At 37.0% G+C, this 25,579-nt stretch overlaps 2 protein-coding genes across 4 annotated transcripts; both read right to left on the reverse strand.

Annotated features, from left to right (window-relative positions):
- Positions 1-1,035: 1,035 nt before the first annotated feature.
- On the reverse strand, positions 1,036-20,878 carry LOC111635436 (zinc finger protein 287-like). The gene is made up of 3 exons (XM_023380394.1): positions 20,826-20,878; positions 3,184-3,332; positions 1,036-2,247 (listed from the first exon to the last, which is right to left on the reverse strand). The coding sequence occupies exons 2-3, from the start codon at positions 3,328-3,330 to the stop codon at positions 1,240-1,242; spliced, it is 1,155 nt and encodes a 384-aa protein (XP_023236162.1). The 5' UTR covers positions 3,331-3,332; positions 20,826-20,878; the 3' UTR covers positions 1,036-1,239.
- Positions 20,879-22,962: 2,084 nt separating this feature from the next.
- LOC111635442 lies at positions 22,963-25,268 on the reverse strand. 3 transcript variants are annotated; one of them, XR_002758378.1, is made up of 4 exons: positions 24,121-25,268; positions 23,923-24,035; positions 23,683-23,840; positions 22,963-23,579 (listed from the first exon to the last, which is right to left on the reverse strand). XR_002758378.1 is itself a non-coding variant. In XM_023380401.1 (3 exons), the coding sequence occupies exons 2-3, from the start codon at positions 23,733-23,735 to the stop codon at positions 23,225-23,227; spliced, it is 408 nt and encodes a 135-aa protein (XP_023236169.1). In that variant the 5' UTR covers positions 23,736-23,840; positions 23,923-24,084; the 3' UTR covers positions 22,963-23,224. The 3 variants fall into 3 exon arrangements, 2 of the variants coding, with proteins under 2 accessions (XP_023236169.1, XP_023236170.1); XM_023380401.1 differs by lacking the exon at positions 24,121-25,268 and having other exon boundaries at positions 23,923-24,084; XM_023380402.1 differs by lacking the exon at positions 24,121-25,268 and having other exon boundaries at positions 23,683-24,084.
- Between the last annotated feature and the right edge of the window lie 311 nt (positions 25,269-25,579).

A 25,579-nucleotide genomic window follows, 5' to 3' on the forward strand; every position in this document is an offset into this window, starting at 1 on the left:
ACTCACTTGTCAGTATAAAGAGGTTTCAAGTCGACATCGCGAATGACGTCACGAGATCAATTGTCCAGCGCCATCTTTGTGGTTTGTTTACGTTTTATTTGTGTTTGCGTGTGCTTTTGCTCGAGCTCGTGTTGTTTATTCGTCGCCGTTATCACTATGGCAAATTGTTGTGTAATTGGGTGTAATGCTAGTTTACTTAATAACAAAGGAATATCATATATTATCATATATATATCATTTATATCATTATATAATATTATATAAAATACAGAAAAAACTAAGACCTTCCGTCCTGTCTAATCTCCAGAAACTGAAAACTGATGATTGGACAGGACGAAAAGACGTCTTAATTTCTTCTGTATTTTATATAATTGAAAATACCGTCTGCCTTTTTTAACCGAAGGTTCGCCAAATAAGCGCTTCTTAAAATCTGTTCACAACAAAGTTAACACGAATTTGATCTATCCATTCATTTCGTTGCTATTAAATGAAAAATGCTAAACAAAATCGTTCAAAATATGTGTTCCCATTGAAAAAACGGATTTGACCTCCAAGTTTACGCCTGAGGTCACCAATTTATTGCCCCCTCAACATCCTACAAGTTTTGTTTATACCTTTTTCCAAAATAATGAGATCCAATTAAGATATTTCATTGTCTCAAGATAAAAAAAAATACACCCTGTATAGCGCCATTCTCCTAAAGTACCAATGAATATCGTAACATAACTTATTTATGAAATAACCCTTCAGTATATCTGTAAATTTGTAAATGTACTATTTTTTATTACAAATGATACTCTCANCTCAAACATATTTATGTAGCTAAAACTAGTTTTAACTAATGTTCAAAGTTAAAACTAGTTTTAACTAAAATCAAAACATGTACGGCAGTAAATTCTAGTTATAACTAGGAAATTCTAGTTTTAACAAAGGCATCCAGTTAAAACTAGTTTTAACTAGTTAAAACGGGTTTTAACTAAAATCGGGTTTTAACTGTAACATATATATATGCTTTATTAAAACTTACATACCAAAATTATATCACTTTTCTTACATATTATAAACGTATAGACAGATGAATTCGTTCGAATAAATCAACAATGAATAAAAGTGTAAATTGTAAAGTGAAACAAGACGTGTTTAAAGCATACGTAGTAAATGTGATAGGTTTTTAAATAATGTATATTAATAAATCATGAAAGAACTAACTACAAAATAACATTGGAAGGTTTCATCAAGTTACAACAAATCGTCGCTATCTTCCAATGAAAAGTTATTTCCCTTGGGATCGAATGTATCGATATACATGTTCTCTTTCCCATGCATTCTTCTGACATGAGATCTTAAATTGTCTCTTCTAGACGATCGATAGTCGCAGTGTGGACACAAATGAGGCTTTTCGCCCGTGTGCATTCTACGATGTTGAATAATTTTTTTCAGTTGAAAATTGCTAAAATTGCATAAATCACACAAGAAATACTTTTTATTTTTGTGCTCTTTCATGTGCTCTTCCATTTCTATATCGTCGGATCGATCCTTGCCACATATTTTACAACTTACTTTCACCTTGAGTGGATTTTCTCCAGAAACATGAATCTTGAGATGTTTCTTGTAAGCTTCAGAAACGGTACAAGTGTAAGGGCATAAGGGACATTCATATTCTTCTGGATTGTGCTTGTGTCTTTTGGCTGGCATATTTGTTTTCTGACGTTTCTTACCGCACGGATGATATCCTTCATATATGACGTGTCTTTGCATGTGTTTATCTAATTTATCTCTTTTTTGAGTAAAGTAAATACAAGACGGGCATTTGTAATAATTATAATCAGAGGAATTCAGAGGAATATTCATTTTTGACCCCTTAATGGTTCCTTCGATATTTATTAAAGTGTTTTCTATTCCAAATTTTTGTATATTAAATCCGAGATAATTTTTATTCATTGGAAATTGTTCTAATTCGTTATTTAAATTATCATTCAATTTATAATCTGAATTTTGAGTCAGATATTCTAATTGGTTACTAATATGCTTTTCCATAATTAAATCTATTTCGTCTTTTTGTTGATTCGTGGATCTTGGAATAAACAAAATATCTTCATTTTTAATTACACTTTTTAATGAAATTTCTTCCTCAAAAGGTGCGTGACGAACGTATTTATCTCCGCATGAAATCCTACTGTTGTGTTCAATATTAAATGAGTTTTCGTTTAGAAAATTCGAAGTATTTTCAAAGAGAATCTGGTCTTTCTAAAGAAAAAAATTAAAAGTAAATTATGTTCTGTATATTTAACTCATTTTTAACTAAATAAGAAGTTAAATATAGGATGGATCAAAAGTAGGTATACAGTAATCAGCATATGAGGAGGACATCTGTGTGATTGAGATACACGACAGATAAGTACTGTACATCCCAAATGGCTTCTAACTGTATGCCCACTTTTGGCCCACTCTGTATTAAATAAAATATAATTCTATAATATATAAAGTTATAATGTAAACATAATTAAACATAGTAACTAGTAACCAAAGCTAGTATTATATGATAAAAATGTTATAATGCTGACATTATTACTTTCATAAGTTTATCTAGGAGCACTTTAGGAAATTTAAAAAATAAATTTATATTCTAATAACTTAATAACACTGTTACATGTTTTAAATAAAACATGTAACAGTGTCGAAAATGGATTTGCATTGACACCTGTTACATGTTTTAAATAAAACATGTAACAGGTGTCAATGCAAATCCATTTTTCGTCAGTTTGACGTCATTCCTGTACATATATGTTTGTAATGGAAAATGATGTCAAATTGACGTAATGGTATACACCAGGGCTGGCGAACCTATGGCATGCTGCCTTTTTAAATCATCCTTTCAATTTAACCTGATCATTCTTTTTTCAATCAGCGTGTTTACATTTATTCTAATTAAAACGTATTCGTTTATTTATTTAGATATCGTTAAATTCGAAGTCTAAAACTTTGGCACGCATAAACATCTTTAAAGCTAAGTATGCTTATTACATGGCACGCGGGCTCAAAAATGTTTGTCATCCCTGGTATACACTATTCTGACAAAACCAATGCATATTAAGTGCTATGATATTTTATTTCGAATATTTTTATGCATCTTGATTTATTTTTTTAAATATCAAAGATTATTTTAAAAAAATCATTTATTACCAGTGGTAACCAAGTTGTGTTCGACTTTACTGCAGACATATTCGACGGAAATGTCAATTCTTTTTCAAATGTTTCATATTTTTCAATCGATTCGGCATTCGACACGTTAAATATTCTTTCGACAAAGTAATGAGAATTGATCGCCATCCCTAAGTAAAAATTATCATCTAGTTTTAAAAACATTTTGTGAATTTTCTAGTTTATTATTTAATAAATACCGAAAGAATTACGAAAAATTTTACTACTGTACTTTAAAGTTTATAATGACTTATTACAGGAAATCCTCGTTAGTTCGGTATTCAAGGGACGAAATAATCGCGACTTCGAATTATCCGAGATTTACATATTTCTGTAAAATATGCCAAATATCGTACTACGTAATTTACTAAGGAAACGAGTACGGCAACATATACAGAATGCTGTTTTCTTTAAGTAATAATAAATAATAATAATAATATAAATAAACTGCAGGTAAACAGCACGTGTCAGGTGAGAACCTCACAGATTGCCAGATAGGTTTTTAAAAAAAGTGGAGAGTTTTATAACCGGGCTGGCCACGTGGAGTTTTCCGAATTTTTTCACGTTAGTAACTCTTAAATAGGAGTCAGTTTCCCTTAAAACACCTCCCGGGAGATTTTTCCTCGGCAGATCTCCATGTGTCGCGTTGCCTTAACCAAATAAACCAATCGAAGTAACCGAATTCCTTAACACGAAAATCTCTATATCACCGGCTGTGACATCAGTACAGTTACGAACTAACGGGATTTCGAGCTATCAGAGTTCGATCTAACGAGTATTTCCTGTATTTATTTATTTATTATTATTATTATCTACATATATAAATGAGAATGTTTGTTCGGATGTTTGTTCGCTATACCGTTTGACCAATTGCTACGAAACTCGGCAGTTACGTTTATATATCCCTAACTTAGATAATGTCGTACATCCCATTCCAAAATATCTATTGGATTTCTACAAATCAATTAATTTTTATCCACATTCGATTTGCTGGCTTTACACGCAGAGCCATCTATTGATAAAAAATTTAACAAAATAATAAACTAAATATAATTCTTATTAAAAAAAGATGTAATTTAAAATAGATATACATTATATTCACTTAATTACTACGATAATGATGTAACACGAAATAGACGCGCTATATAATTACAGACAGGGGTAGCATATAGCACTTGCCTGCGTACAATCGAAAGTGTTACCCTGTGAAAAATCTATCAGTATTTAAATTTCCACATCTAACGACTTGGTTTTTTTTTATTTCTAAACAGTACTTTCTTAATTCTAATAAGCGCCCTCCAGTAGCCGAGTGCATAAAACCACCCAACTCTAGTAGTTAGTCCTGGGTTGAGGCATGGCAAACGGGCTAGCCACGAGTTTTCCGGGTTTTCTTCACCTAAATACGGTTCATCTTCCTATAAAAGTTTTCCTGGGATGTATCCTCTCTGGCATATCGCTCACGTGTCGCGTTGCCGATTATCTATTTAACTTCGTTCGGGGGAAAATTTTGAATCGAAGTAACGTGACATCCATTCCAAACCTGAAGATCCTATATACTTAATCTGGGCCTCCTGCTCCAAAGTGTTCTATATCTGGTTTCGACTTTCATTTATCTAACTGCTTTCTCGAGTTTGAGGAAAGACACACAGACGGACAACAGTCGAAATTTAGGTGTACAATTTTTTCAAATTGCAGTCCACTAATTTTTCTATAAACGCAGTATTTACGAGAATATACTTCCGAACATAGTTTATACAATCTGTTGCAAAATATAAACACTTTATTATAACATAAAATAATTAATACTTAACTTGATAAGCATCGTATAAACTTAACCTACGCATAAACACCTTATCTCATCGAGAATTATTTATTAACCATAACGAACATTTTCAAGCTGTCCTAAAGACCATCTTCAGGTTTTTAAAAATCATAGAATATTGATAACTGTTCTTTTTTCTTTAGAAGAGTTAAGAACACATTTAAAATACAAAATTATTTGGAATATTGAGCTACTGTATTTGAATCCAAAGAATAAATTACAGTAATTTATATACAATTTAAAATAATATAATAATAAAAGATAAAAAAGTTGGTTAAAGGTTAAAAACGTTCGTTACGATTAATAAATAATTCTCAGTGAGATAAGGTGTGTTTTTGCGTAGATATAACATAAAAGCAGTTATTCTCTTAGTTCCACAAGATTTTTTTTTTGTTTAAACAAGTCATATGAAGTCTTCGAACATTAAGGTTAGCAACTCTATCACGTGCGGAGCCATCACAACTTCTCTAACACGGATTGCTTTTCAAATACTATTAACAGTAGAGCAGTATTAATTAGTAGTGGTTGACCATCCTCTCTTCCAGGAGGAGGTCAACCACTACTTTTGCTCGAATTACTTCGACCCTCTTCAGCCATGGTCCCTTCTTTCTATCGTACCAAAATAGAAGTCAGTTTTCCATAGAAAGTTATCCCGGGAGGACCTTTAATAGCCCTTTAATAGGCCTATTGTGTTGTGTTGTCTTATCCCATCGAGTCAGCCCAATCCAAATCTGGAAGAAACTTTTGTTGATTATTCAAATGCAAACAGTTAATGAGATTTTGTTTTCGAGTATCATTTACACAGATCTATATTCAGAATTAAACAAGTCCCATAACAATGGTAATATCTTTTATTTGGAGATAAACTATTTCAATTGTTATGGAAATATTTTAGATTAAATTTCATCGAATTTTCAATCTAAATATATAAAATTACTTGTCCTGACTGATTGATTGACTGATTCATCATCGCCCAGAGCAAACCGCTGAACCTAAAGTGGTGAAATTTGGTACACAGTTAGGGTACGTTATGAAAACGCACACTAAGGATTTTTCGAAATTCCCTTGCGGGGGAGAGGGAAAGCATTAAGGCTTAACCGGAAGAACGGTTTCTACTGTACTATTTTAGATGCGATTTTTTGTTTACAACTGCATTTAGTCTTCATTGAGTACTTAGGTGTATTAAATTCGAACCGTTTTAAATTCGAATTTTTTATTGCATATTGGTTTGATTATAGAACGACTAGTAACTGGAACGCCCCCTAGTGGGCATTCTTTTATAAATTCCCATGAGGCACGGTTCCTTTCAGTTTTTTGTTCCTATCAATATGCTCTACAGCTCTGTTAAAGTCTCAATCGTGTCATACGGATCTAGATTTCTACCTATTACACATTCTATAAATACTTTAAAATAGTTTAATTTGTTTATTTACCTTCGGTTGTAAACCTCGATTTTAAATGTATTTTTTCAACAAATTTCCCGTGAGTCAATGCGCGACGTTCACTGAGTCACGGGATGTTGTAAACGTGTGGCGCAAGGTTAATCAAGGCATATAATAAGGCAAGGCAAGGCAAGGCATTAATAATTATTTATACCATTCCGTGGTATAAATAATAAATTCATATCAGTAATAAAATCCTATTACAAATAAAAAGAATTTACTGTTAATTTAAAATCATCGCTAGGGCGCCTGTAGTGCCCGTTTTTTGGCATATCCTTACGCGGACGGACGGACACGCGTTCAATGGGTTATGTAGATTGTAAATGTTCCAGAAAATTTATCAAATTGAAAACAATTCGTTTTATTCTCAGCGGTAGGTGTTATATAACAATTACTATGGTTGTTGAAATACTGAATATAAATGGTGTTCGCTTGCAAAATCCACGCGGGCGAAGTCGCGGCTAACAACTAGTCTCTTCATAAATTAGGAATAGAAATCGAAAATGATTTATAACGTAATTTAAAAAGAAGATAGCATCACTTCTCTAGAATCTTGAGAAAATTTTATGGAGGAGTTTTCGAGTGAAGCAGACTAATTCTCAGATGAATTCTCCGTCAACACTGAAGATTCGGATGTCGAAGTTGATAGCGTTATTCCTATGGATGCTAAAGAACATAAAACTGAAGATCCCGATCAACTCGAAGAAAATGGCAAAACGGACAACGCTGAAACACCAATAATGGAATCAGAAAACAAAAAACAGAAAAGTTTATACCAACGTGTAGTGTCAGTTCTTCAAATGATTTTTTCATTCATAAGGAAAAGAGAACGTAATTTAGACGATTTTGCAGTCACAAAAACCTGCAAAATTTCCCAAGACAGATATTTAATTACAAAATATATTTAAAAATTCAGATTTTTTGATTTTGAAAAATATCATCTATTTGAAGAGTTTATTAGAACAAAATTAATGAGAAATCGTTGAAAATAATTTATCAGATAGATAAAATTTTCTTCTAAACTGAACTATCGTTTCACACGTCTATATTGATAATTCATTATCTAAACATATATAAACAAGGAAATATCATCATAAAAATACCACAGAAGGACATATTGACAATGATGGGAGATTTTAATGCTAAAGCAATAAAAAAAATTATAATCTGCGGTGCATTATAGGACAATTTGGACTGGGCACCATAAATGAAAAAGGAAATAGACTCTTTCAGTTTGCAATTGATAATAGTTTTTCAATAATTAACACCATGTTCAAACACCGTTATCTGAGTCTTTCTACTTGGACCTCCCCAACAGGTGAATATAAAAACCAAATTGATTACGTGTTAATAAGAACAAGATAGAGATTATCAGTAAATAATGTCAGAACAAGACCTGGAGCATTCTGAAACTCTGATCATAAGCTACCAAAACCGGAAGTAACATTAAAACTCCATACAACACAAAATCTCAAAGATCAACTCAAGACTTGAGACTCCAGCTAGTTCAATCTTACAACAGACTTTCCGAAATTTAGACCCTGTATTCTTTACAAACAACCCAGTGATTTATGGACACAAACAAAAAGTTGGATTTTAACTAGAGTACAACAATGCACCCATCGCCACAGAAAAAGAAAAATTGAATGACAAATACAGTAGACCCCTATAAAACGGGTTCATATAATACGGATTCGTATATAACGGCGAAAAAGTTGCGATCGTATTTATATAAAAACGCTAAAAGAGACTCGTATAATACGGTAAAACGTCATCGCCGACTCGTGTCGCGACAGGATTGGTCGAATCTGGACCAATAGTGGACGAGCAGCCGAACTACTTGCCGCCGTCCAGCGCCAGGCTACGGAGAGTTTAGGCGGGTAAGTTGAGTTTACTATCGTCTGTACAGTATATAAATTAGATACTGTAAGTCTAATACAATACTGTAATTTTATAATTTTTACGTTATCTAAAATTTTATCTTTAGTCATCATGACCTCTGCCATGGAGAAGAATTCTAGGAGCAGAAAATGTATATCCCTTGAAGAAAAAATTAAAATTTTGGATCGGTTAAAATCTGGTGAGAAATTAATAGTCATTGCTGAAGATTTAAAATTAAACGAGGCAACAATTCGATCAATAAAAAGAAATAAAAACAAAATAAGGGCTAGAATTTCCTCTGGATCTTTAGTAAGTTTAAATAAAATTGCTCGTATAAAAGACACTTTAATGCTTAAAATGGAAAGTGTTTGATGTTACAAATAGAAGATCGCTTTTCAAGGAATTTTCCTTTTAATAGTAATGTGATAATGCAAAAGGCAACAAAGATTTACCAGCATGTAAAAGAGCTTAAATCCGTTTCTTTTAATGAATCACATCGACACGAATTTAAAGCCAGTAAAGGTTGTTTTAACAGATTTAGGAATCGATTTTCCTTGTGCAAAGTCAAAGTCATGGGGGAAAGCGCATCAGCCGACATAGAAGCAGCCCAGAGATTTCGAGAGCTCAAAATTGTAGAAGATGGAAATTACACTGCGGATCAGGTATATAACGCCAACGAAACCGCGTTATATTGGAAGAAAATGCCCGGACGCACTTACATCTCGAAAAATAAAAAGTCTGCTTCAGGATTTAAGGTTTCCAAGGATAGGACCACTACTTTTATATTCAAACGCATCTGGAGATAACGTTACAAAGCCCATGTTAATTAACCGTTCATTAGGCTGTGTACACATTAGGCGTTTTGCGTTGCGTTAAATGCGCGTCAGCAGCGTACACACCGCGCGTTAGCTCGGCGTTCGACGACCGTTTAGTAGTGTGTGAGCACTGGCTCAGTTTGGAAATGGACGTGAAAGTAATTGCTTGTGTGTGCCTTATAAAAGACGATGGCAGAGGCAAAGAGAATTTTGGGTGCACCCAATATTACGAGATAGACTGACGCATGGAATGTTTGTGACGTTGTATCCAAAACTAAGACAATATGAACCCAAGTTTTTTAATTCTTTTAGAATATCTATAAAATCATTTGACGATGGCTGGTCTCTTTTAGATTTCATCAATAAATAGATCAGTATCGAAATGATAGTTCTCTATTTCGGCCAACGTACGTCCCTCTACCCGAAAGCGCGCGATCGAATGTACAACAACATGGCAGCACATATATCTTAAAGCGCGCGGCTGACGCCCGCGAAACGCGCGTTCTAACAAAAATCTATCAACGCGCGTTTGAGTATGTACACCTATGCAGAACTCTTGGTTCTTTAAAATGCGCGTTTAAAAACGCCTAATGTGTACACCCACGAGCAACGAAAGGAGTTGATAAATCAGCTCTTCCTGTTTTCTGGCGAGCAAATAAAAAGGCATAGGTAACAAGTGTTTTATTTCGCAATTAGTTTTACAATTGCTTTGTGCCAGAAGTGGAAGAGTACTCAAAAAGAAAAAAATATCAGTTTTAAGGCTTTGTTACTGATTGATAACGAGCCAGGACATAGATTTAAATCATCAGTGTCCGGATAAAAATCGTCTGTCACACGATTTCCTGCGCTTTTCCATTTTTCGACGAACGACGGTTGTCGCCATAGAAACGGCAATCTGACAACTTTTGGAAACTCGACCGTGGATTGGTTGAAAGACATCGGACCATCAGCGGACATCTTGTAGCGCTACTAAGCGCTGATTGGTGGAAGCCGATTTACTTCAATCCGTATAAAAGGATTGAGTTGTGGCGGGAAGTTTAGTTCGCCTTGGAAACATGAAGTGGACTCACGTTTGACTTTAGTTGGTCTCGGACATATCAAAGGAACTCACGGTCGTTCTAACTTAGTCTAAGCTGATCTAGAAGATTATTTCGTCTCGCTGTGCGGTAAATAACATTACAAGTTTTCGTCGCAAGGTGTCTTTCCGACGGACCTGTTGTAGTGGCTACATGTGTTGAACTTTGTTAACATCTGACGTTTTGTAATTGTTATTTGTGAAAATTTTTGTAACTGTGCATACTTTTACTTTCAATACATATATAAGTTTTTGAATTTAACTGGCGTATATGAGTTTTGAACTTGACTATCAGGCTGTCAAATTAATATTTTTACATCCCAATACGACATCAATCCTACAACCACAAGACCAGGGAATAGTTAAATCATTTAAATCATTGTATATACGCCACTCATTTAAACACATTTTAGAAAATATTGATTGTAATCCAAATACTACTACAGTAACAAATTGTGGAAAGATTTTTCAATTTTAAATAGAATTGAAATTATTTCGTTATCTCTGAAGAAACTAAAATGTTCGACTCTGAATGCCTGTTGGGGAAAATTATGGCCTGAAGTTGTTATTAGAGAAAACTGTTTAAATTCCGTAACAACAGAAGTAAATCGCATAATAAATATTGCCCACACTTTAGGTGGAGAGGGATTCGTCGACATGAACTAGGAAGATGTTATTAAATTAATTAATAGGCTGACCAAGCCGTTAGCCATGACACTCCCATCGGCTCCTGGTGGAGACCTCTCATGGCACGTGACCTCATACGCCAGATGCGGGAATCGATCATTCGCAACTACACCGATACCTGGTCTACCATTCTTCGGGGAAAAGGTCGCTACCATCTCCGACCTTTCGCCCCTTGGATATACCATCACGCCTCGTCTCGCCACACAGAAACCCTATTGGCTAGACTTCGAACAGATACGGCCCCCCTGAACAACTTCCTCTATCCTCGACGCCAAAGCGCCTCGCCAGATTGCCCCCACTGTGGCTCGCCAGAAACTTCCGTACACTATTGGCTTGTCTGCCCGCAATACACACGGGCCCGCCAAGAGCTAGGCCGCCTCTTAACCTTGGACCTCACGATCGTCCGTACCTTAACTCCGATATACTGGCATCATACCGACCTTCCTCCTCGCCAACATATCGAAATCTTGGAGCGTTTTGTTCACCGTACCAACCGCTTTAGCTAATTTCAAGGTGGAGTGATTCGGAGAAAAAGCCAGTAGGCTAGAGTCTCCATATTAATAGGAAAGAAAGAAGAAGAATTAATTAATACTAACCAACACTTAGATGAACAAGAACTAATGCAACTGGCAGAGTTGTCCGAATCAAGCGGTGAAGAAAACTCATTACGAATTTTCGAATATAAACAATGCATCCGTAGTATAGCATTGAGCGGACAAGGGCCCTATAAATCTTCAGCATAGAACATTTGTCTGCTCTTCAGGATAAGCAACATAATACCTTTAGAAGGTTCAGAGATTTTAAACATCTACTCTTCAAGTTGCGCAAATGTTGCAAGAACGTCAGTTTTTGGCCAAATATAACACCTAAACAACTTAGCCTCCTTGACGATTGGGATTTTAACCCCGTTTAGGTGAATTGCAAGATCCAAGTGTAAACCACGCCTTCGGCAAAAGTGGGTGCACGAGGTCTTCTCCATGTTAAAACTAAAACCATTGGTCTTGGCCCAATTGTGTATGAGATTTAGAGAGGTTTGCAGTTGTCTCTCGATAAAGCTCATGTTGCTAGACTGGCAGGAGATCTGAAAGTCATCCACATACAATGAGTGTTTCACACTAGGAGGGAGACAGTTAGCTATGCTGTTAATTTTAATTGGGAACAGAGTCACACTCAAAATAGAGCCTTGAGGAACACCTGCTTTTTGTGTGGAAAGCCTAGATAAAGTTGTGCCTATCCTAATTTGGAATCTTCGATCCTGAAGGAAGTTTTTTATAAAAATTGGCAAATTACCCCGTAATCCAAATTGGTACAGATCACAGAGTATCCCGTATCGCCAACAGCGATCATAGGCCTTCTCTATGTCAAAAAACACAGACACTAAGTGCTGTCGTCTAACAAACGCTTAGCGTATAGATGTTTCAAGGCTTATTAAATTATCCGTGGTATTTGTGTTCCTACGAAATCCAATTTGATGTAATGAAAAGTAATCCTCTTCCTCTAAGATAAACATCAGACGTATGTTTACCATTCTCTCAAACAGTTTACAGAGACAACTCGTCAGAGATTGGTCTGTAATTAGAGGGATTCTTGGAATCTTTGCCTGGCTTAGAGATGGGAATGATAATCGATAGTCTCCAAGAGTCAGGAAAATCATGTTCTGTCCATAATCTGTTGAACAGATTCAAAAGATTACCAAGAGAATTGTCTGACAGATTTTTAATCATGCTGTAGTGGAATTTATCCGGGCCTACAGCACTATTCCCCGAGCAAGAGATTGCTGTATGTAGTTCTATGCTTGTGAATGGAACATTACATTCCTCATTAGATGAAAGGTGAAAGTTTAAATGTTGTTTTTCACTTTGGGCTTTATAAGCCTGAAAATTCCTTGAATACATAATATAGTAGAGCGTCGATTATCCGAATCAATTGGGGACTGGGGTTGTTCGGAAGATCGATGTTTCAGATAATCGATTATGTACGAAAAATATATTAACCTATCCCATGTTGAAATTTTTCTCTGTTGCGTATCGCTTCGCGTTGAATTTTCGTCGATGTTAAGCCTAACGTAAACTTTTTAAAATAAAAATCGTGATTATTGTATTGAAATTATTTCTTTATTTTGTACAAACAAAATAAATATATTGAAAAATATAAAAACAATAAAAAATTATACTTCAGAAGTTAATTTAGTATCAAAAATGTAAAATGTTTGAGTAGCCCAAGACATAGCCACTGGCGAAAATTTAAATTTGCCGACTGGAATTCTTTCGGATAGTTGACTTTCGGATAATCGACGCTCTACTGTATTGCTGAATGAAGAAAAAAATGTTTCACCAAACAAATCAGCAATACCCTGTATATCGTTGATTATCGTGCCATTATTTTCCAGCATGTACAGAGAGTGAGAAGCATATTTCCCATTAATTTTATGGATTTTATCCCACACTGCTTTTGAGCTGGTGAAAGATGTTATGCTAGAGACATACTTCCTCCAAGAATTCCTTTGGCTTTGCCTTCTTATTCTTCTGGCATTTGCCTTCGCTTTTTGAAAAGCAACCAAATTGTTAGCAGTGAAAATACCCCATGCTTTCTTTTGTTTTATGCTGCCTCGCAATTCTGATCCCACCATGGTTTCGGATGCTTTGGATATCTGGTTGATGCTTTTCCCATTGTTTTTTCAGCTGCCTGAATAATACTGGAAGTGACAACTTCAACTGCATCATTGATATCAGCAGTATTGACCATTTCTTCAGTTATGTTAGCCAAAGAGGAGAATTCAGGCCAATCTGCCGTTTCAAGTTTCCAGCATGGTGGACGAGCTGTTTCAAAGCTTTCTCAGCCTCGATATTTTAAAAATATTGGGAAGTGGTCACTGGAAAGTGGATTAGATCCAACCTCTCATGTAAACGCTGAAAACAGGTTCGGGGTTGCTAATGATAGATCAATGGCAGTGAATGTTCTTGTTGGGGCATGGAAGTATGTCATTTCTCCTGTATTAAATAAATATAGTTGGTGATTGCCTATGAATCTTTCGATGGCTCTGCCTCGACTGTTGATATCGTGACTGCCCCACATTGGATTGTGACTATTGAAATCGCCAAGTAAAAGAAATGGAGTTGGCAGCTGTTCAACCAAGTTATCCAATTCATCCTCATTGACTCTGACATCTGGTGGCAAGTATATAGAACAAACTGTGACAGTTACTCCAATAGAAATTCTGACTACCACAGCTTGCAAATTGTGGTTATTTGTACCAGTGAGGATGGAATGCAATTTGAGACTAGTATAGCCACACCTCCGCTGGCGCGGTTGTGGCTATCATCATCATTATGGTAAAGATCGAATCCTTTTAAAAAAATTCTTTTTCCAGGTTTTAGATGTGTTTCATGGAGTGCCACGCAGAGAGATGGCATAGATGATGTCAAGTGTTTAATGGCAGAGAAATTGTTGTGGAAACCACGACAGTTCCATTGGATTATTTTGTAATCCATTATGTTTTTGAGGCAGCATTTTTTGCAAGGTTATCCCACTTTAATTAATTTCACATGGGGTTTTTCTTTTGGAAGTGACGTTGGTTTTGTAACCTCCATATTATTCTCTTCATTAGAGATATCAGTGACTCACTCATAGAGTGAGTCACTGAGTCATAGAGTGACTTATAGAGTGACTCACTCAGAGTGAGTCACTGGCTCACTCTATGAGTGAGATTAGAGATGTCAGTGACTCACTCATAGAGTGAGTCACTGACATCTCTAATGAAGAGACTCTAATGAAAAAATATGATGAAATAATGAGATATAATGAAAAATATGACTCTAATGAAAAAAGATCTCTAATGAAAAAATCTATCAAATCAGATTTAGAGAGAGCTGCTTTCAGTTTGTTTAGTGGGTTCTTACTGGCCTTTTTAGAACCCAAGTTTCTCGTTATTACCCCTGTCTTAGGTAGGGGTGTTTTTGGTTTTATACTCTCCTTTTCTGGTGTTTCTTTCGATGGAATCGGCAAACACTTTGCATGGAGAGTGAGAGATTCCTTTGGGGAAACAGAAATATTTGTTTGAACTCCACATGTCTTTGTGGATTTCAAAGCAGCAGCAAATGTCTTTTGTTTCAGTGGTGCACTTGAAGTGACCATGTGATGCGCCTCTGGGTAAGGTAAGTTGTTGACTGTTTTTACACGCTGGATTTCTTTTTCTCTCTGCCATGCAGCGCATTTCCGGGAGTAGGCGGGATGGGCGTATTTGCAATTCACACAGCATGGAGTAGTGGTACACTCAGTACTCTGGTGACATTCAATTCCACACTGTGCGCATACATTCTCCCCATGACAGGATGCTTGTGAACGTCTAAACCGCTTACATTTGAAACAACGCAGCGGATCTATGTATGGAATGTATGGACGAACTGGACAGCACAGGTATCCTGCAGTAATGAAAGATGGCAATGTCGGCTTGCTGAATGTGAGGATAAGATGTTTAGTAGGTATCAGCTTGCCGTCTCGACGAATGGAGACACCTTGGTCTGAAAGGCCAATCTGAATATCTGACTCTTCTTCAGACATCAGATGAACCTCAGATATCACATCACGAAATGAGTTTAAACTTCCGTGTGGTGTGACAGTGACTTCCATGTCTCCCAGTGTCTTTGTTGTTAAGAGTTTTGCCGACTGTTGAGGAGAGGCTGTTTCTATGAGTAAATCCCCTGACCTCAATTTTTGTATCTTGTTTAGATGCCCAATAGTCGATTCAAATAATTTCTGAATCAGAAAAGGAGAGCATTTAGACAAAGGTTTCTGTCCAGTACTATGAACTATGAGGTAGGTTGGCTTGTTGGAAAAGCTAACGTCCTTTGATAGTGATTTATCTGTACTTGGTCGGTTTTGTTTTGAAGAATCTATATTCAAAAATAAATTTTCAGCTCCTAGTGACCCCACCCACCATGGGGCCCAACAAGTGGATGCTATCACATGGAAATCTCCCATAGACCATCACACCAGGGTTTCCCAGGAGCTATTACCCTCACAATACAGTCGAGAAGAGCACACCTTGTCTGATGTGACAAAACTCAAGCAGGGACGTGTCTGCCCGGTCTGTATCGATCGATTGACTCCAAGCCGAGGTCAAGAATGACTCAGCCGATTGACTCAAATGCAGCCTGATTTGAGCCTCCCGTTTCTCCGAAGCAGGGACCAAAGCAGTGTGTTGGGGACGTTATGTTGCCCCTCAACTACCAGGATCCCCCTTTCCGGCATACGGGGCATCACGCATGGCAAACACGTGGGTGGGCGTTTAGATCCCAGGTATGGTAAATAGGAGTTACTAAACCATCTCTGAGAGGTCCCCTCACCACGGACAGGAATCCACATCGAGGGATCCTTGACACAGACTAAGGAAATTGCAGGCTGTAAGGTGGTAAATGAATTTATTTACCCTGGATCACTTCTTATAAATAAGGGAGGATGTGATAATGAAATTAAATGCAGAATTTGCCTCGCTCGCAATGCAACCTCTAAATTATTTAGAATTTGGAAAGATTCTGCAATCACTATTTTTAATAAACTAAAGCTCATAAGAACGCTTTTACCAATTGCCACTTGATTGTCCAGGTTTTCTAGGTATCGGAAACCTGGACCATAAATGCCATTTTTCGAAACAAATTTGATTTCTTTGAAATATGGACATACAGGAAAATACTGAAAATCTCTTGAACGGAGCACCGAACAAATTGCTCCATCCTAAGTCAACTGAAACTCACAACATGCCTTACCACTAAAATATACCAATCCTACCTTCGCTTCTTGGGACATATTTCTAGACGCAAAAATGGATTTGAGAAACGGAGCCTAGTAGGGAAGATTAATGGCAAACGGCCCAGAGGCAGATGTCGGATTAGGTGGGCAGACCAAGTAATGACGACTATAGGACATATAATGTATGAAGCCAGAGGCCGGATGGTCACGGTGGCAACCTACCGCTCTGGGGAACCCGGGCTCGAATCCGAACGCGTCGAAAAATCCCCAGGAATTTTTTGGAGGGTGGTCCGTTCAGATATGTCTGGCCCTGTCCCTCACCACCCGGCAGCCCATTGTGGGCCTGTCCGAACCCATAATGGGCTTGCAAAAAGAGGCCCTCTTAGTGCTCACAGGGTGGAAAGAATTAAAAAAAAAGTTAATGTATGAAGCCATCCATAATGTATGAAGCCATCCATAATGTATGAAGACATGGCACAACATCGGGAAAAGTGGAAAGATACAATTAAATCCGTCAATTTCGTAATATCACTACGTCCTCTGAAGTGCATAGGACTGAGAAGATATAAACAAGTAATTCCTGATGGGTTTCACTTTGTTTACTTTGATTTCACATTATAATAAACACATTTGTTAAAATTTAATGCGAAACATTTGCAAAAAGTGTCATTTCTCATTTATAAATTTTACAAAATTTATCTTCGGTTGAGAAATTTAAATATTGGCAAGCGATATAGAAGTTTCCGGGATATAAATTTGAAAAAAAATAATTTAATGCAAATAATTTATTAATTGTACATATCTAAAATATTCAAAATTTATACATATTAAATTAATGTAATTTAAAATGACATATAACATTCGGTGAAGAGAAAAGAAGAAAAAGAAAAAAATCTAGAGACACATTGGCGTGGGCAGTAATTCGCGCTGAAAGGAAGCAGCCGAATTGGAATTTAGTTTCGTTTTCTGTTTTCGAACGTTTGTACCGAAATTCACGGGCAAGCGTAATTCCATTCCTTTTCTTCGTTTAAAACTAATCTTCGAAATGTCAAGGCTCATGAAGATTGTAGAGTGAACGACTAGGTACTGTATGTAAACTTCTGGTAGAATAATAGGTTCAATCGACCACAACATCCCTGACTATTCCAGAGTTTATAAGGAATACTACACCTATGTCCCCTCGTCGATTTTTATGAATTGGCACGAATGTCGCCCTTTTTATTGGTGACAGTAGCGCCAATAAAAAGGGCAAGAAAGAGCACGTTATAAGACTAATGCTGTAATTTAATGTTATTGTTTTACTGTTTATAATTTGATATCTTTGTAAAATGATATTATTATTATTATTATTTATGATTTTTTTTCCTAAAGAAGAGGGAAAAATATAGAAATCGTCTCCTAAAAGAGAACGAAAAATTTTCCTCTTTTTTCCCTTATCTTTTGGGTGTCACTGGCTAAATTTTACTAGAAAACACCAATATCTACATGCATTTTGTAAATATAATTCACAAGTAATTTGTTTAATAAAATTTTTGTTTATTAACATAAATTTAGACAATAAGTATCATTGTTATTTTATGTACTTAACTAGCTGTACCCGGCCATGCGTTGTTATGGCTCAAAATGTATCTATTATAAATATATAACACTTCCCCCGTGGGGGGAAAATTCGAAAAATTCCTTCTGAGTGTACATTCTCTCGACGTACCCTATAAAAACGCAATCAAAACGCAAAAAAACCGCATCTAAAATATCAATAGAATAATGGAAGACCTTCACGGTAAGCCTTAATTTTGTCTCTCTCCCCGCGGGGGGATTTCGACATCTATATAATATAAAAACACGCGCGTATTCGAATTCAACGTTGTGTCAAAATTTCAAAGCAATTGGTTAAGAACTTTCGGAGATTTAAGATTTTGAACAAAAGAATATTTACATTTTTATTTATATAGATAAGACTCTTGTTATTTTATTTAAATAATAATAGATTTTCGTATATCATACGACCTTTTTCGCGTTGACATAGAAATACTATCAAAATTCATCTCACACATTCAACCCTCAATTGAGATTAACTATCTCAAACTGTGACGTCACATAAAAGGCGCATAATAATCATACACCTTTTACAGTGACGTCACCGATCCGTTCCGCGGCTTGTCTACTAGATGGCGTACGTATAGTGTGCATTCTATCAATTAAACCAGGGGCCATATTCTGGTCACCTTCTCTGGTCTCTCGTCTCTCACAAGCAGGTCGCTGATTGGCTAATCATTTGGATTAGCCAATCAGCGACCTGCTTGTGAGAGACGGTGACCAGAATACGACTCCAGTGTTTCTCAGACTCTAACGAATCGTCGCCCCCTTCAATAAAACCGTTACGTAGATCGCCCCCTTCACATCAAAATTCCTATGCCCAGGGCCAAGGCTAACGCCAAATTCGTACCGCATCGAATAGACTAGTGACTAGTATAATGTTATTTGTTTAATTATTGTACGATATAACGAATAAAATATCTAATTATTCTTAATATAATGTTTTACTATATCGCCCAGAAAATTGTTTTTTGCCCCCTAAATATAAATTGTTACTAATCGCCCCCGTTGAGAAACACTGAATTAAACGAAAGGACCAATTATATTTTCTGTTAGAACGCTTTCTTATTTTGAATATTACTCTGTTTGAAGGATTTAATATCCTTTTTGAAGCTACAAACAGAACAGTAATACAATACTTAAGTACAATATTGTAATAAGATGAGAAGAAAATTACAGTATATTAAGTTTTACGTTTAATATTTTAAAATAAACCAAATTTTGGTTAATTTAGTTTAATCGAATAGAAACTTAAATTATAAATTTTTATATTCGAATGTTTAAGCAATGAAATTTTTGCCATTTTAATGTTATTAATTTTATAACCTATATAAACTTTAAAAGTAATGGAAATATTTACAAAATTTACGTAAAAAATATGTTCTTTTTCGTTATATATAAACGCAAAATAAATTTATCTTACTTTTTAAAGTCGAAATTCTGAATTACGGTATTTCATTAGAAAAATTGAATTTTCTGTATGGTGGCGCTTTTGCTTCGTCGATGAAAAATGTCGTCTGTTTTAAATCTCATTTATTTTTATTGTATATATCTTTTTTTTTTTAATATCGAAAGTTATAAAACATGATAATTTCCTAATTTATAAAATAATAATTCATTTTAAAATCATTAAATTTTATGATAATAAAAATGATAATAATAATAATAACAATTATTATTATGAACTCTAAAACGTAGAGGGCATTCGGATCTCTTTTAATAAAGTTTGTATCATAAGCATGCTGCCGTTTCTAAGGTAATTTCAATCTCTCAAGGTAATGTTTAGGATAGTCTTACATTTAGGGTAAATCTAGGGTAAAACTGTTCTATGATCTGATGCTTTTACCCATCGCGCCACAAGTTTTGCCGGAAAAAGTTTTAAGAGCCGCCGCAAACTACAGGATGCGAGAGCTAGCGTACGCTCGCTCGCGCTCCTAAGCCTCGCCTTTTTTCCCATGATGCTATGAGCCATTTTTGCTAGGTAAGCTACGCGAGCACGAAGCAGCCGCAAACTACACAACGTTTGCTCGCGTAAGGTAGTCCACATGACGTGGATTCCACAGATGTAGATTGGCTATAGAACAAGATTTTATTATAACCTATACTTGTAATCAGTCAGTTTTCGTTCCGAACTTTGAAACAGCATGGAAAAAACATGTTTACTAGTTAAGCCTAACTAGGCTTAACTAGCCGAAAACTATTTATACTGTATATTACTATTTACATACAACGGTTATACTATTTTCTTTTCAATACTGAATGTATTAATCATGTAATTTACGTACATCGATAAAATTCTATTATTTCTTTTTCGATATGTGACATGTTTATGTAGTCATCCGTCTTCCCCGCTCTCTCTTGCTAGCGTAAATGCTCTAGTTGTTGAATTCTGTGAACAGCGAGCGTACTCTCGTATCGCTGCGCTAGCGAAGGAAAAACAGCGCGAGCAAGAAGAAAGGGGCGGAGCCTTCGACGTCATCGGTTGTGCTAGCGCATGTTTGCTAGCGTTTTGCTCTCGCAAAGCGCTAGTTTGCGGCGGCTCTAAGCTTGGTACTCACATGCGGCAACGAACGACGGAAATCGTCGACGGAAAAGTTGCCGTTCCGTCGTCTTTCCGTGTGGCGTGTACTCACATGCGGAAATTACCCTACAATTGAAACGCGCCATCTGCCAGCCGTAAATATAAACAAGTAACTACAGTAGGTAGACCACGTGCCAGTAGTCGAAAATGGCGTCTTCCGGGATTGCTTTGTTATATCAATTAAACTTTTTAAGTTTGTCTTCGATCTTATCGCAAATAAAAAAACCTCAGAAATGAATAATTTCAATAGTAAAAATATTCTAAATCGTCGAAAGTTAGGAATATCGAATACTTTCTCGCCGAATTACGCTTACTCCATTCCCAATATTTTACGCAGTAAGTAAGTCTATTTGACATTAATATTTAAATCGGATAGTAATGTAGAGTATAAATGAAATATATTAGCGTATTAGTGTACAAATAAAGCTTTTTAGCTTGCCAACCGCCATAGTTCAAATGCTGTCGTTCCACGTGATCGTTATGACGACATTGCTAAACGGTCTTCCTATTGGTCTAATTTTTATTGTGCCGCTTTCCGTCGCGGCAAAAGTTGAAAATTTTCAACTTCGTATTCCGTGGACGTCGACGGCAAAAGTGACGTCATTTTGCCGTTCCGACGACTGTTTCCGTCGTCCGTTACTGCATGTGGGTACCAGGCTTTAGCCTAAAACCGTTCTATTTTTCCTTATTTAAGTGGCGTACCGTAGTGGGGGCGGGAGGGAGCACACGTGACCTGCATTTGTACCCTAAAAAGTGCTGCTCCGGGCGCCACTTTTTAGGGTACAAATGCAGGTCACGTTTGGAGGGGGGAAACCCCAACCGGTAGACCCCCCTTTGCGATCAAAAAATGTCTAATGAACCATCCCCCTACGGGCGACCCTTCACGAGATATAGCCCCCCAAAATCGCGCGTCGCCAACTCGCGTAGCATACAGGACTAGGTACGCCCGCGACTATACGTACTTCATTTCCGGTCACGTGCCTCCGCTTCCGTAGCGTGTGGTTCATTAGACATTTTTTTATCGCAAAGGGAGTCTACCGGTTGGGGGATGAAAACCCTCTCCCCGAATCGAGTTTTACCCAGTCTATAATTTGGGGGTTCCCGCCCCCTCCTTACCAATTATTCTTCGAAACGAAAGCGAGGTAAACGAGCGAGAGCGACCACCTTTAATACCACTTAGGCTTAATCGACTCTGTCCGAGTAAAGGATAAAGAAACGGCATTCGTCGCTCCCGCTCAACGTAAAATCGCACCGAGTCATCGTTAACACGCAAAGCTAATATAATTAAACGATTTCTAAGTCTTCGATCATTAATAATTATATTATAAAATAAAATATTGATACGATTTTCAGTTTCAGTTATAAAGATTACTTAGCAATAATTTATTCGTTGTTTTCGAAAATCATTTTTATGGCTATACAGTATTAATATTTCAATAACGTCGATTATTATTAATAAATAACTTTAGGCTGCCTAACTTTAACCGAAATAATACGTAATTTTATTTTTTTTTCCGTTAGAAAGGCTAAGTAATTTAACGTGTAACGTTATACGACATATTATATAAATAAACGAAAAAATTTTTTAAGTTAGTTAGCCCCGACAATTCGAATTTTTATGAATTCGTTACATCCGCCAAAGCAGAAGTATTACGTCCCATCACGTCGCTCTGTTAAAACTCTCGCGAGCGATAGGAACCGCAACCGCTTCTAAACTCTCTAATCATTTCCCGCTTAAAGCTTAGTTCACACTGAGCGAATATCGAAAGCCAATGCGAAAAGCGATTTTTATTCACTTAGCGAAATTGGCCCATACAACCAAAAACGAAAAGCGATTGCGAATTTTAAGCAGACGATCATTTGCAAGCGAGTGAAAACGTCATCTCGAAAAACAAAATGGCCGCTTCCGATAATTCGTCGTTAACCAGCTCGACATTTTTTTTTTCATTAGGAAAAATCATCATTTCTCCTTTCGGGGATCAGTTCCGAACTTCGAAGCGATTCTCGAAATTCGCTGGAAACGACGTTATGTCTGAAGTGTTATTCGCTATGATTTTCGCCTTCGCCAGCGAATCGAGCATAGTGTGAACTAAGCTTAACTACCGATGTAAAAAGGAAAAAACAGACACTCACCTTCACAGCGCCTTTTCTGCGTTTCCCGCAAGAGGAGGCGCTGTCCTCCCTTCTCGCTATTTGGCGACATCTAGGCTTTGCTGGTTAGCTGAGGCCGCTGGCCCCTGCCTCCGCTTGGTCCTTCGGGTCGACGACAAAGGTGCTGTTGCGTCCGAGGTATCCGAAGTCTGAAAAATCACATAATCCAGGTTTCACATCTGCAAGGAACTATCCTTTGGTCACGCCCACTATACAAAAGCTGCACTATTCACTGGGGGGGGGGTTCGTCATTTTCTTGCGGTTCCTCTTCGTCGGCAGGTACACATCAAAATAGGGCTCGTCTGGCGGCTGATCTTCGTCCACGGGTACACCGATCGTCTTCAGTTGGAGACCCTCACGACCGGGGCCCGGGTAGACGGCCATAATATGTTCGACGAACTGCCGGAATTTTGCCGATATTGTTGGCAACTGGGACAGGAACCGCGTCCTGTATACATAAGTGCATGTGTAGCTCTGCAGGCTCCTGTCCGTGCGAAGCGACTTGATGGACTTCTTCAGCCAGCGATGTCTACACTCGATGTTTTGAGTATGAGCCTGGGGATCATCGCTGTTGACGAATCTGCACAGAGAAAAAAGAAAAGTGTCACTTTTCATATTATTTTCAAAAACACACGTTTATTTCTTTCACTTAACACATAGCAGTTTCGTTTCATCGTATTTACCTCCCGGGGCCCTGCTGGCTGTGATTAACGGTCTTGTATTCCGAGAAGCCCATCGTCGTACAACTGCGATATTGCGGAGCGCTGTCGGAAACGATTATGGAACCTGGAGCGATGTATCTGGATATGTGGCTTCATAGGCGCCTGCTTTTGTTCTCCACCTGAAAGAATACGAGAAAATATAACACAAAACTTCCACTAAAAGTAAATAATAATAGGAAATAATGTTTCGTTACTACTTACATGCCAGTAATCTCTCGTGTTTCCCGACAATAGGCATCAAATATAGTTAGTTGTGTGCCTTTGGTTATGCGCCCACGGTTGTACTTTCGTCTCCTGGTAAAAGTTTCATCAATCTGAAAATAAAAACACATGTATATAGATATAGAGGGCATAGACATAGATATATCGACGAAGTTAGAAACTTGGATCGATCGTCACCTCGACGCGTAGATTTTTACCGCCAATCTGTTTTTGCTCGTTAGAGACGATAACCTCCGCAATTTCCCGGCAGAAGTTGTACCAGTCCACCGCTGTATGCATGGCCACGCCGCATTCATTCGCAGCGATGGTGACCGGCTCCTCCTTGACCCACGAGTAAATAATCATCAGCACCTGTTAAATACAAAAATAAAAAAAAATTATCTCATAAAACATACATCATCTTAAGCGATACGATCGAATTACAGAAACACGTAACGTAACGTGAAACCGCCGATTCTGTGGGTGTCCTTCCCTTACCCTGTTAACCCCTTAGGGCTACTTAGTTTCTATTGTCTTAGATGTGAATAATCAACTCCCAAGGGTAGGATTAAACAGGAAAATTCCAGAAAGACGAGAACAAAGAAAAGAAAAAATATGGCTACCGAAAATATAATGCCAAATGCCACGATATTATATCTTTTGAACTGAGAGCTTAGCTCCTTCAAAAAATGTATTTTGGGCACAAGAGATCGCGCCGGTGCACTTGGCTCTCCAGATAAAGCCTCCAGTTCGTCTTCTCTTTTTTTCTCTTTGATTTATTTTCTCACAGCGGTAGATATACCCGAACTTCTCTGACGAATCCGCTTTCTTCTCCATCGCGCCTGAAAAATACGACAAATTGAATTAGTTAACATACAGATATCCGCGTAAGGCACTCCTGGCACAGGCAGAAATAAAGTAAAACTTACCTCCGCAACGAGGACAAGGCGGAATGAAATTGGTTAAATCTGGATGTGGAAAATTTCTGAGCTGCATCTTCAGAGGGAAAATATTTATAAAATAAAAAACTCGTTAACTTTTCAAAAATTTCTGATGGAATGACATCGGAGCTCTCTGAAACGGGTTCCATTGCGAACGGCATTTTCAAAGAAAGTAACGAACAGCATGAATAATGTTGCCAGATCTGAAAGTGCAAAAGTTGCCGATTTGAGCCCAAGCATAAAAATGAATTATTTTGCAACTATGCAATTTTACTAATGAAATTCTTAGAGGTAACATTAGAAAAGAATATGATATCTTAAATTTTTTAAGAGATACTTCCAATTCTACTTGACAAATCCGATTGTGCAATTTTGTACCTTTCGAGTATCGCGATTAACGTGGCAATAGTAGGCTAAAATAACCAAACTTTTTATATATTTTTCGTTTTAGTGTTATACATATGAATATTCCGTGTATCTGTATCAATTTTCTCTCTTGTCAGAGTCATTTGTGGGTCAATAATGGGCTAAGCATAAACAAGCATAAGCAATAATGGGCTAAGCCAAACCAATAATGGGCTAAGCCCATTATTGGTTTGGCCAGGCCCACAATGAAGAGACCGGGTTGGTGAGGGATGGAGCCTGACATATCCAAATGGACCACCTCCCGAAAAATTCATGAAGATTTTTCGACTCGATTCTGGATTCAATTCCGG

The sequence above is a fragment of the Centruroides sculpturatus genome, unplaced genomic scaffold, assembly GCF_000671375.1.
Source record: "Centruroides sculpturatus isolate CEXI.00-Female unplaced genomic scaffold, Cexi_2.0 scaffold904, whole genome shotgun sequence".
Lineage (NCBI taxonomy): Eukaryota > Metazoa > Arthropoda > Arachnida > Scorpiones > Buthidae > Centruroides > Centruroides sculpturatus.